The sequence below is a fragment of the Zootermopsis nevadensis genome, unplaced genomic scaffold (assembly GCF_977971745.1).
Source record: "Zootermopsis nevadensis isolate Lab colony 2312 unplaced genomic scaffold, Znev_1.0 Znev_ptg000025l, whole genome shotgun sequence".
NCBI classification, from domain to species: domain Eukaryota; kingdom Metazoa; phylum Arthropoda; class Insecta; order Blattodea; family Termopsidae; genus Zootermopsis; species Zootermopsis nevadensis.
In genome coordinates, this window is record NW_028259157.1 from 11,197,462 (window position 1) to 11,208,194 (window position 10,733).

Below are 10,733 nucleotides of genomic sequence, written 5' to 3' on the forward strand. Positions count from 1 at the left end.
GACAGGCCTTAAACTGATTTTTGTTCATAAACGGAAAGTATTTTATTTCATCTAAGGATGCTTGAAATTTTGAGTGTCTGTTTTGCAAGTTATTATTGTTTGCTGCCCTGTATTCTGTATTATCAGTAAGCTGATCTGTAATGCTAAATGTTGTGGGCACACTAATATTTTAGATGAGGTATTTATAACCGTAGAAGAACTCAAGAATTTGTTATGTCTTGGACAAGAAATTACTTAAAAAATAGACAAGAAATTGTGTTTAAAATGTTTTTCATTCGTTTAGGATTGGACTTCTTAATTTTATGGTTCAGCTATTGTTTAACAGTAAGAAAGGTGTACTCTTTGGAGTACAACAAAATTCCTATGGTGTTTATGCTGCATCACAGGTGGTGAAATTTGCAAAGCAACCAGGGGGATAGTTAATGCAACAGTGGTATAAGACATCATTGTTGCAAGTGTGATAAGAGGTCATTGTAATATGATGAGACTAGACAGACAAACATGAACTGGCCCATATGGCGTCCTTCACTTATGCAAAGGTGTAAAGAACCCCTACTAACTGACAGTGATGACGTCGAGCCCAGTTGAGTTTAATTTCCGTCGTCCGTTGGTGAGAGACTTTTTCCCACCACTTGTAAGCACAGATTATCGACATAACCTCTACTTGTTAATATTATAGTTTTAACCACCACGGAAATCTTGTTTATCTGCACATTAATTTATATAAAAATTTCGGGTTGAGGATGGATGTTGAGTTGCACTTTATGCAGCTGTGAAAAATTTAGTATGGAAAATATACCCGGTGGGGGGAAATTCGTTGGGGAATCATGTACTCGTTGCTTTGGTTACACTGATGACACATTTGGCGCCAGTGACTTAATGCAGGGAAAGTAAAGAAGTGTCATCGTTAAACGAAAAAGATTTTTATTGTTGTTGAAATTTGTTTCATTGTAATTTTACAGCGTGAGGTATTGTAGTACGTATAGTAATCATGTTTTGCCGATCTAGCAGTTGTACCAAACTTCTAGTAACAATATCAAACTTATTTTCCTAACCGAATCTTGACCCATACAATAGAGTCCTTTCTAGTTCCACAGCCTTTCACCCATACCTTATTGATTCGATCGATTTGCTTTGTTATTAGGCTTGTGCATCCTGTCGTAACATTTTAATTTTGATTGCCATCAAAGAAAATATGCCAGGTGTTAATGCTGGGTGCTCAAAAAGTGAACAGGATTGTGAAGATGATGCATTGGAGATACTGAAATCATGTATGAAATTTGATGAAGTTCCAAGCTCCAGTGGAGATGTCGCCGTTGATGGGAATAATTTACTTGTCCCTGTCAACAGTTTTGAACACCAACTCATGTTTGGTCATAGTTCACCAGCTAAAATTGATACGGAAGATCAATTGTCGTTAAAGTCTGAAACTGTAGTCCATAGTGGTGATACTGATTCTTCAGATGATGAGTATTCTGATTATGGCAAAATTCTTAAGAAGATGCTTGTTGAGAAACAGGAGCCATGTAAGGAATATGTGTTGCCTGCGAATCACAGTTCATATAGGCAGAAGAGCAGTGCCTCCACTAATGTGCCTTCTGCATTTCATACTGAAACATTACCACAGCCCGCATCAGATGTTTATACAGATTCAGTGTTTGGAATTCGTATCATGTAAGTAAAAGCATTGTCATAACATGTTTGAGTGTTGTAAATACAGTATAATTATCCAGTCATGGTACTGAATATGTCATTGGTACATCAGAATTTTACATGATTTCAATCTGGCTTGTAAGATTTGAGGTTCTTCGGGCTGTGAGGATGACTTGTTTTTCGGGGTCATGACACTGTAGACTCACAGCAAGTCTACACAGTGACACAGCTCTGAGAAACATCATCAGTCTGGCTTTTTGATAGTAATTTTTGGACATGTTACATTGCATTGTCATCAGGCCATGATTCAAGAATTAATTTGTGTGATGGATGCAAAATAACATTACTTCCTAGTTTCCTGTTTATGAACACCAGAGTGAATTCCTTGACCTCTTCTGCTTTAAATTTCTGTGCACAGTTAAGTATTCTTATCTTTACATACTAAGTATATACTATAAGAATAATATGGAATTACATATTAAAAAGTTTTAAATTTGGCTATTATGGTTAACATGGGATGGCTATGTTCTTGAAATAGGAAAGTGAAATCTGGCATGAAACATCTTTAAAATTACCACTTGGTAAACAAAGGCATACGTGGGAGGATAACATTAATATTGATCATCAGAAACTTGATTGTGAAGATGTAATTTGGATTGAATCAGGGTTCATTAATGGGCTTTTCCATTTCTCACAGAAACCGTTTGGTGTCTTCAACATTACTGAAAGAAAAGATGCAGGATCGTGCAGCTGTGCCATTAGCAAGATTGAAACACCATGTAGCTACTGGAAAAGTGTCGTCAGACTGGGTCATTGCTGGAGTTGTAATCCAGAAATCATGCCTGAAAACATCTCAGAAAGTATGTAGTTTAAATTGTTTAACCCTGTGGCTAATGCTCTAGAATAAATGAGCCTTCAAGTTGCCAGAAGGTGTTGCACAGAAATAGTGTTGGCTTTTGAAGTGATCTGTTTGAGGGTGCTAGATTTTATCTACTTAAATGAAACACTGTGTAAACTTCAAGGTTGTGATTTATGAGTAAACAGAGTGTACCTCAGATATAAGGTTCTTATGGCAGAGATGGTAATGATTGCAGTCTTCTGAGTTGTGATGCTTTGGTCTTGTAGACACGTATCAATGTTTCAAAGAAATATATGTCTTCCATCTCAGATAAGAGAAATATAGAAGGGAGGATTTAAGCATTTTTGACTTGTAAGCATATGTTACTGGTGTTAAATACTGGAAAATATAGTCAAATTATTTCTAGAACATGCATCCAGATTTTTTTTCCCCATAAGGATTAGGTCAGGTCTTGACATTGGCTCTATAAGAACCTAAAATCTCAGATTTCATTATTGAGTATGAATTATGTCCAAAAAGTGTTGTTGGCTACAGTTTATTCAATAAGAAAATACTTTATTTTACTTTTCCTAACAGTATGTAACAATGTGTGAATGAATATTCTCTAGTGTGGAGAAGCTGCATTGGTATTATTAATAGAATTTGCAGAAGTACAGAGTAATATAATGTGTTACAGTAAATATTTGTATTGGATGTTTCTGTCATAATCCCCATTGTTCCAGAACTCAAATTGTTTTTATTCAAAAACTAAAATCTAAAAAAAGTGAATTATAAGTCAACTGCAAAAATGTATTATAGTTGAAAATATGTACTATGGTAATTCTATGGTTGACCATTACCCATGCCATTTTGATGTGAAATGCTTGTACCTCATGAACATTTAAAAGCAGTTCATTTTTACAGGGTTCACAATACTACATCTGGAAATTGAGTGATCTTAAGCAGGACCTCAAGACATTCTCATTATTCTTGTTCAGAGCTGCAGCAAATGAACTGTGGAAGACCAGTGAAGGGAGAGTCATAGCTGTACTGAATCCTAACATTTTGGAAAACAGGTTTATAACACAGTGAACACTCTAATGTAATAGTTGGTGCTCCTGCATCTTATTTGAAAGGTCCTGGTTTGAGTATCATCCTGGAGACCATTTCATGGTTTTACATAGTAGTCACTTTCATATCTTTCCCAGAATACCATTCATAATCGTCCTGGCATATTTCACAACACCATAACATTATTAATTGATGCATCAGACTTTAATAAAACTGTAAATGAACACTAATTTGATACAGAAAATAAACTTGTTTTTTTCCTGTATAAATACAAAACAGACAAGGTAAGACTGGTTTCAAATTTGTTATTCCTTGTCGAGAAATTTCACCTACGTTGACTGCCACACAGATAAATTGCAGCTGGACGGTCTGTGTCGTCAACAAGTTTTTTCAATTTTTTACTGATGTCCTCCATATTTGGAAACAGGATGATATTCAGTTCTTAACAAGCAGCAGGGATGCTTTTTTTCTTTCTTTAGTGTGTTGTTCATGTGTTGCTGTACCACTCAAAATAATGAGTCTTAAAATACTATGACTTTTATGTGATGAGGAGTATGCATCATTAACTACTTTTAAGATGCAGGAATTAATTTTGACATCTAACTGTACCTCTGATGGTGATTTAATTATGCCAATTTTAACTTTTGTATTAAATAGTCAAAAATATGTTAGTGAAAATAATAGAAAGTGTTCTTTTATTTGACAGGTCAAACAGTGGGGATGAAGCAGCACTTTCTGTGGATAATGCTCAGAGAGTTTTAATCTTGGGCACTTCAAAGGACTTGGGAATTTGTAAAGCCATGTGAGTTAATTACAAGTATTTTTATATCAATATGCACACTTCAGATGACATTTCAGACATTGGAATTCTGGTTCAATGCAACTCAAGTTTTCAGTTTATGTAATTCAGTGTTGAAGTTGGTTGTCTTCTGGGGTGTTGACTGTCATGTCAGACGAAGTTACTGCCTCTATGATGGAGGCAGTAGACTCTGCTGAAATGCCAGCCACTGTCTACCAGACTACGTGAAACAACATCCCAGAAAACAGCCATTTTCATACTCGTCACAGTAAGGACCTGAATCGGCCATGGTTCTAAGTTATTTGTCTGGGTATTGAATATACTCTTGAAGGATTTCCTCATTGTGTTCATTTTCATTGTCTCATCGTGAAATATTAAATTGGAATTTTAAAGCAGTACTATAAGTTAAGTATGACCATATAACGTAGAAATGAAGGAATCATTTATAAGGTCAGGAGCCACAAATCCTTCTGAAGAATATTTACATTAAAGATGAATTATGTGTGTCTTTGAACAAATGCTGTGATAAGTACTTTTTTCTGAACTGTTTTATTTTGTGTGTTTCAGTACTATGCTTATTATTCTTATGTTGAAGCTCCTAGAAAAAGTTGTTAGCCTTGGGCAGTAAAATATCTAGAAAGTGTTAAATCATAAACAGAAGCATGTTCTGAATCCCAATGTTAGTGGGTGTATGCATGAAGTGAATAAAATATTTCCCATTTATTTTATTTCTCTTTCATAGCAAGTGTCTCCATTTTTATCTAGAACGAAGAGAGGGGTTTGCAGCACTCTCTTATATTTTCCATTATTAACATCTTGGACTTACTCGTTGGCCAGGAAATATAATTTTACTAACACCATATCAAATTACAACTTGCTGCAATGCATGTTATTTTTTTCGGTACAAATATAATTTTATAAATACTGTATTATTTGATACCTTTGGTGAGGTATATTATTGTGTGAATCATGTTTCTTGCATAAATTTGTGTATATATAAAATACAATGATGTTTGTGTATTGTACTTCTACTTGTAAGATTATCCTGTGTGACCCTGCTTGGGTTTGGAGAAGCTTACTAGCCTATAGGTCTTGTGTCCAGATGTCTTGTATGGAACGTAAACACATGTGGCACAAGCTATTAGTATTAGGTCATTAATTTGCAGGAAGAAAAATGGTGGTCGCTGCACAGTCTTTGTAAATAAGAACACATGTGAATTCTGTGTGTACCACTTGAAGCAGGAGTATCAAAAGTGTTCAAAGAGAACAGAGTTGAACTCTCCTGGAAGAAGTGGCCTCGTTAATATTCGGAATAAGGTGTTGGGAAAGAATGAGGTGAGTTTCTGTGTTAAAATGTCCAGTTTTAAGAAACGTTTTATATATTAAATTCTCTATCAGCTTGCTGTGTGAACATGTCTGTTACAATAAAACTTCCATGTAGCAAAGTCAGAGACCCCAAATTGTTGGACTTTCATTGTGTGGGGATTATGTTTATAGTTTGTGTGTTTTGAGAATTTGTTGTATTGCTATAATCTTGTTACACAGCAAAGTGGTTTTGTCTCATGATTCATTTAAGACAGACTAATAGTTTTGAACTATGGTATTTAGAATCTAGCACATACAAGCTTCTTGGGGGTATCTTGTGGATCCTACACTGATGTTAGTTGTACAAATGCATGAGTGAAACATTACATCTGCACTGTCCTGTCAGATAAGTTTATGATATACGTCAGAGCAGCAATAATAGTTCACCATTCTTGATACCAGTTAAAATGACCTTGAAGGTATTAACTGTTTTACATTAGTCCATGTTAGAACTGTTTATTAGAACTGAAGAATTATTCTTTTTAAGGTGTTTTATGCAGGAAAGAGTTTTACAGCAGTACCAGCAAAACGTAATGTGAAGCAGCACCAAAAGGATGAGCAACGGCTAAAGTGCTTGTCATTGAATAGAACAAGTGGCGGGAGCATACCTCCAACACGTTTTGGTGGAATGGTGTTACCGCACAGTCAGAAACCCCCAACCCAAGAACAGTGTGATGCTGAGAGGTTACTAAAGTTAAAGCAAGGAAGTGAAGCACCCTGTTCAACACAGGGAAGCCCAAAATATGATGTTCAGAGTATATCTGAAACAAAATCTCTGCCTGTTATGAAAGTAGAAGCAAATTCAGAGAAAGTGAAGAACTTGATTTCCACAACAGAACAACTAAAGAAGTTGTAAGTTAGTAATAAAAATGTACAATTTCCAAAGTAACATTGCCACATCTAGATATAAGAGTTGCTACACTATTTCTAAGAATTTACCTTACATTGCTGCAGTCCATACTGCAGTTTCAGATTTTCTCAATTTTAATTTAACACTTTGTTAGCTGAGATAGTAAAATAAATGGCTGTGGTCTGGTTTTACCAGGATTCAATTCCTGGCAACAGCAGTGATTCTTTTTGTCACCACATCCAACTTATTTCTTGGGTCCACATGATCTCCTGTTAAGTGGTTAGCAGGGACTCTTTTCCTCAGGGTTAAAGCAGCCAGAATATGAGGCTTATTACTCTTTTTTGTAGGCGTGCCGACATCTACAATACGTCTACCTTTATGTATATCCCATGTGCTCCCTTGTACAGGACAGGTTGTTGTTACATTATTTCTTAAGTTATTTGAAATGGATCTGTTGCAGTAGTTTTTCAACAATTTGAATATCATGGTAAAAGAAATTAAATTACCTAGACATTTATTTAAGACAGTTCTGTCCTCTGATTTAAAGCTTCGCTTATTTTAGTGCCATGCCAGGTGATGGAACAAGTCTAAAGCCTCTGAAGTTAGAGGTGCCAAAAATTTCTGCCACTTCTGGCAGTCATATTGATTTGAGTGTACCTGCAAGTAAAGTGGAAAGGGAGCAGGCCAAGGTAAGGAAATTTATTTTTATTTTGTAGTATGATTCATAATTTTAAAATAAATGATAACTGCACCCACCAATTGTGTCCCATAGTTTTTAATGATATTTGAATCTAAAAGAAGGTTTTCTGCCCCTTATTTTACCTTGAATCTTTTTATCTTAATACTGCCAGATTAATGCCAAGAAGTGGATCGAACTCCATGGACGTTTGAAGAAGTCGGACCCAAATGGTGTAAGAGGTGACAAAAGTATTGGTAAAAAGAGGAAAATTGAAAAGACCTGTGGAACAGGAGTGGTAGGTGCCTTGTCTTCAGGATATCAAGGTAAGTGCAAATGGAATTACATTATTTTGTATATACCAGTGATTTCCAGACTCGGTACATAAATCCCTTTGCAGTATATGAAATATTTCAGGGGATTTGCTACAGAAAAATTCTTAATGATTGAAATGTTGTGTGCTGGTATCATTGAGACAAATTTACAAAAAAAATCTGTCATGGTTTTCACTCTGGAATTTGAAAACAGACAGGGGAAATTATGTTTTAAACATGGCAGCTGTTATTTAGTTTGTGGATCACCTAATACCAACACCTAGATAACTTGATAATACTAAAGTGAATTATGAGGATGCAGGTTGTGATAATCTTAACTGACATAGGATTGGGTTCAATGTCAAGCTTCTGCAGTGATGATGATTATCAACCTAAAATTTATTGAATTAGATATGGTATGTTTTTTATGGCAGGTTCAGACAGCAGACCAGGACTTCCACAAAACACAGGAGAGTCAACTCCTAAATTATTAAAGGATGTTTTCAGCTCTTCGAAGTTCCAGGAATTAATGAAGGCTACTTCAAAACACACGCACCTTCTTCAGGCCAATGATGAACTGGTTCAGGATCAGTACTTTGAGAAACTTGAGAAGAAGGAGCAATTGGAACTAAAGATGATGGAGACATACAAAGTTCCTTGCAAGGCAATACAGTGTGCAAAAGTAAGAATTTAACAGTTTATCTTTTCATTTATATCGATGTAGTTACTATCTTTATTTTTAGATGTTCAGTATAATGTGTGCAACATGAACTCGTTAGCAGATGTCATCCCTGCACACTCTTAAACTTTGGTAGACTTTGAAAAATGTTGATATGGAAGTGCTTACCTAATGTTACCTGTAATATACATTTTTATTTATATATTTATTTAAAAGATCACTTCCAACTGCAATATCCTTGAAACAAGATTAAGAACTTTAACTTACAGGAAAATATGTGTATGTTACTGGTAATATGCAAAATCTGACTATAGTAGTTTTCCTAGGAAAAACTAAAAAAACTTGTTGATATTAGAAATGTGGTTAGGTTAGGTTGCATTAGGTATTCTAGTTTTGCCTAGGACAGACTAGGTATTTCTGGTAACATATACTAAGTAACGACTAACAAATGAACTGCGTAGTACTTATTATTAGTGTTCTTTCCCTTTCTTATTTGTGTTTAAAGTTGCTTTGTGTCTCAAGTATTTTTATTTTTATTTCTAGTGCAATTATATAGCCTTTGGTCCCTCTGAGTTGTGTAAGTCAGAATCACACACACTCAGATCTGTGAATACATTTAAGAGATTCTTCAAGTGTGGACATTGCAGTAACAGAACCATGACACTTGATCTTGTGCCACTTCAAGTGTGCAAAAACTGTGGCAGGTCACGGTGGGAAAGAGCTCCAATGTTGAAGGCAAGAAACATTATAGTTATGCTCTAGTCTAGATATAAATTGCATTTTGTTATTGCCACATATTTTTCTTGATTTATTACATGATTCAGTTCTGTTGCTTCCAGACACTGAGTGTTTAGTGGTAACCAGTAATTTTAAACTGTATAAGTGGGAGAAACTATATAGTGTCCTGTGAACTACATCGTGCCTCAGAAATGTATATTTTAAAATGAGAATTGGTGAGAATTATGATTGCCATGATGTTATTTATTGTTCAGTCCAGTAAATTCACTAACTCTTTAAAGCACAGTGGTAACTGTTTGTACCACCTCCTTTAACATTTAATAACTCTTTACTTTGATCACAGAGAGCATTTATAGATTTTGTATGATTCTTAGATTAAGAGATAGCATTAACCATTTGTCTTTGTAATGGAACTTTTTTTTGAGGTGATAGGAATTGAATTTTTAAATGCTATTTATGTGAGTGTTGGAATTCAGAGGCTTAATTCTTCATTATTTTATTTTTATTTATATTCTTTGTGGCTCTGAACAAAAATAAGCGATGGCAGAAAATAAATCAGCTGTGTGTCAAGCCAAGTGTATGAGTTTATCATATCTTGTTTTTTACAGGACACAAAACAAAATCTTCTTGTTGAATCTCTGTCTTTGAGAGGTGATGAAGAAATGTTCATGGGGTCAGTTGCTCGAGAAGCTAACCTTAATTTGATGGTTCCAAATTAAGGTAACAGAAAATAGTTTATGGTGCACTGTTTGGAGGTTTGATGACTTGTATCCAATCATCAGGTTTTTGAATTGCGTACTATTTAATTCTATGGCATTTTTCTTATCTGCAAACTAATTTACAATTTAAACTTACATGTTCATGCAGTTAGCATCTCTGTTGAATGTTGAATATAAAGTCAAGCTTTTCATATAATTTTTAGCTAGTTTCACATAATTTTTCCTCAACATGGTGAATTAGTCCTTAGAAATAATTGATTGAAAATAAAGATATCTGACTTATAAATTAAATATTAACAGCCAATAAAGTTATAAAAATTATAAATATATAAGTAATAAGGTTTTATAGTAATTTTTTAAATTGTATATTTGTATTAAAAATCTCTTTTACATCTAGAATGTGGTCACCACTACCATTGAGCTACCATTACTCGGAGCCATGACAGTTTAGAACATGTCACCTAGAACTAGTCTGTGAATGAAGACTGGTAGAGACTCTGCCAAACAAGGCAGGCCCAGGAACAAAAACTGATAAAGGACCCATTGACTGACTAGTGAACATGATTAATAGAGACCTGTGGACTGACAGACAAATGAGATAAGCCCACCAAGAATGACTGATTAAAGTGAACATTGAATATTTGGAACCAAGACCTGGTTAAGATAGATCATCTAATATGTAGGTGTAAGTTTTTTAATGTTGTATAAACTTTGTTTGAATATTTATCACATTGATTGTTTTATAAGTGCGGTTGTAATTTGTCAATTATGAAACTGTTTTATTGTGAGCAGCTACTGATAAGTTGAATAAAATATGTTTAACCAAGAATTAATAATTCTGTAGAATATATGTGTGTTAGTCTCATGTAGCTTAATAGGCATGGTGTACCTTATTGTTATTTGTAAAAATTGGGTTTATATGTTTAACATGATGTCAAGACTGATATTAATAAATCATTTATATTATCTGTAATATTATTCTGTGCCAGGCACCTTTAGTTCTTTCACTTCCACAAAATCAGTTGCAACAT

The 10,733-nt window shown here is 34.5% G+C and overlaps 1 protein-coding gene across 1 annotated transcript; it reads left to right on the forward strand.

Annotated features, from left to right (window-relative positions):
* The first annotated feature begins 759 nt into the window (after positions 1 to 759).
* On the forward strand, positions 760 to 10,668 carry Mcm10 (minichromosome maintenance 10 homolog). Its single transcript, XM_022071472.2, has 13 exons — positions 760 to 976; positions 1,145 to 1,674; positions 2,351 to 2,513; positions 3,416 to 3,567; positions 4,269 to 4,364; positions 5,528 to 5,696; positions 6,214 to 6,578; positions 7,139 to 7,265; positions 7,428 to 7,578; positions 8,001 to 8,248; positions 8,789 to 8,980; positions 9,592 to 9,703; positions 10,100 to 10,668. Exons 2-12 carry the CDS (start codon positions 1,196 to 1,198, stop codon positions 9,700 to 9,702), a joined length of 2,253 nt encoding a protein of 750 aa, XP_021927164.1. The 5' UTR covers positions 760 to 976; positions 1,145 to 1,195; the 3' UTR covers position 9,703; positions 10,100 to 10,668.
* The last annotated feature ends 65 nt before the right edge of the window (positions 10,669 to 10,733 follow it).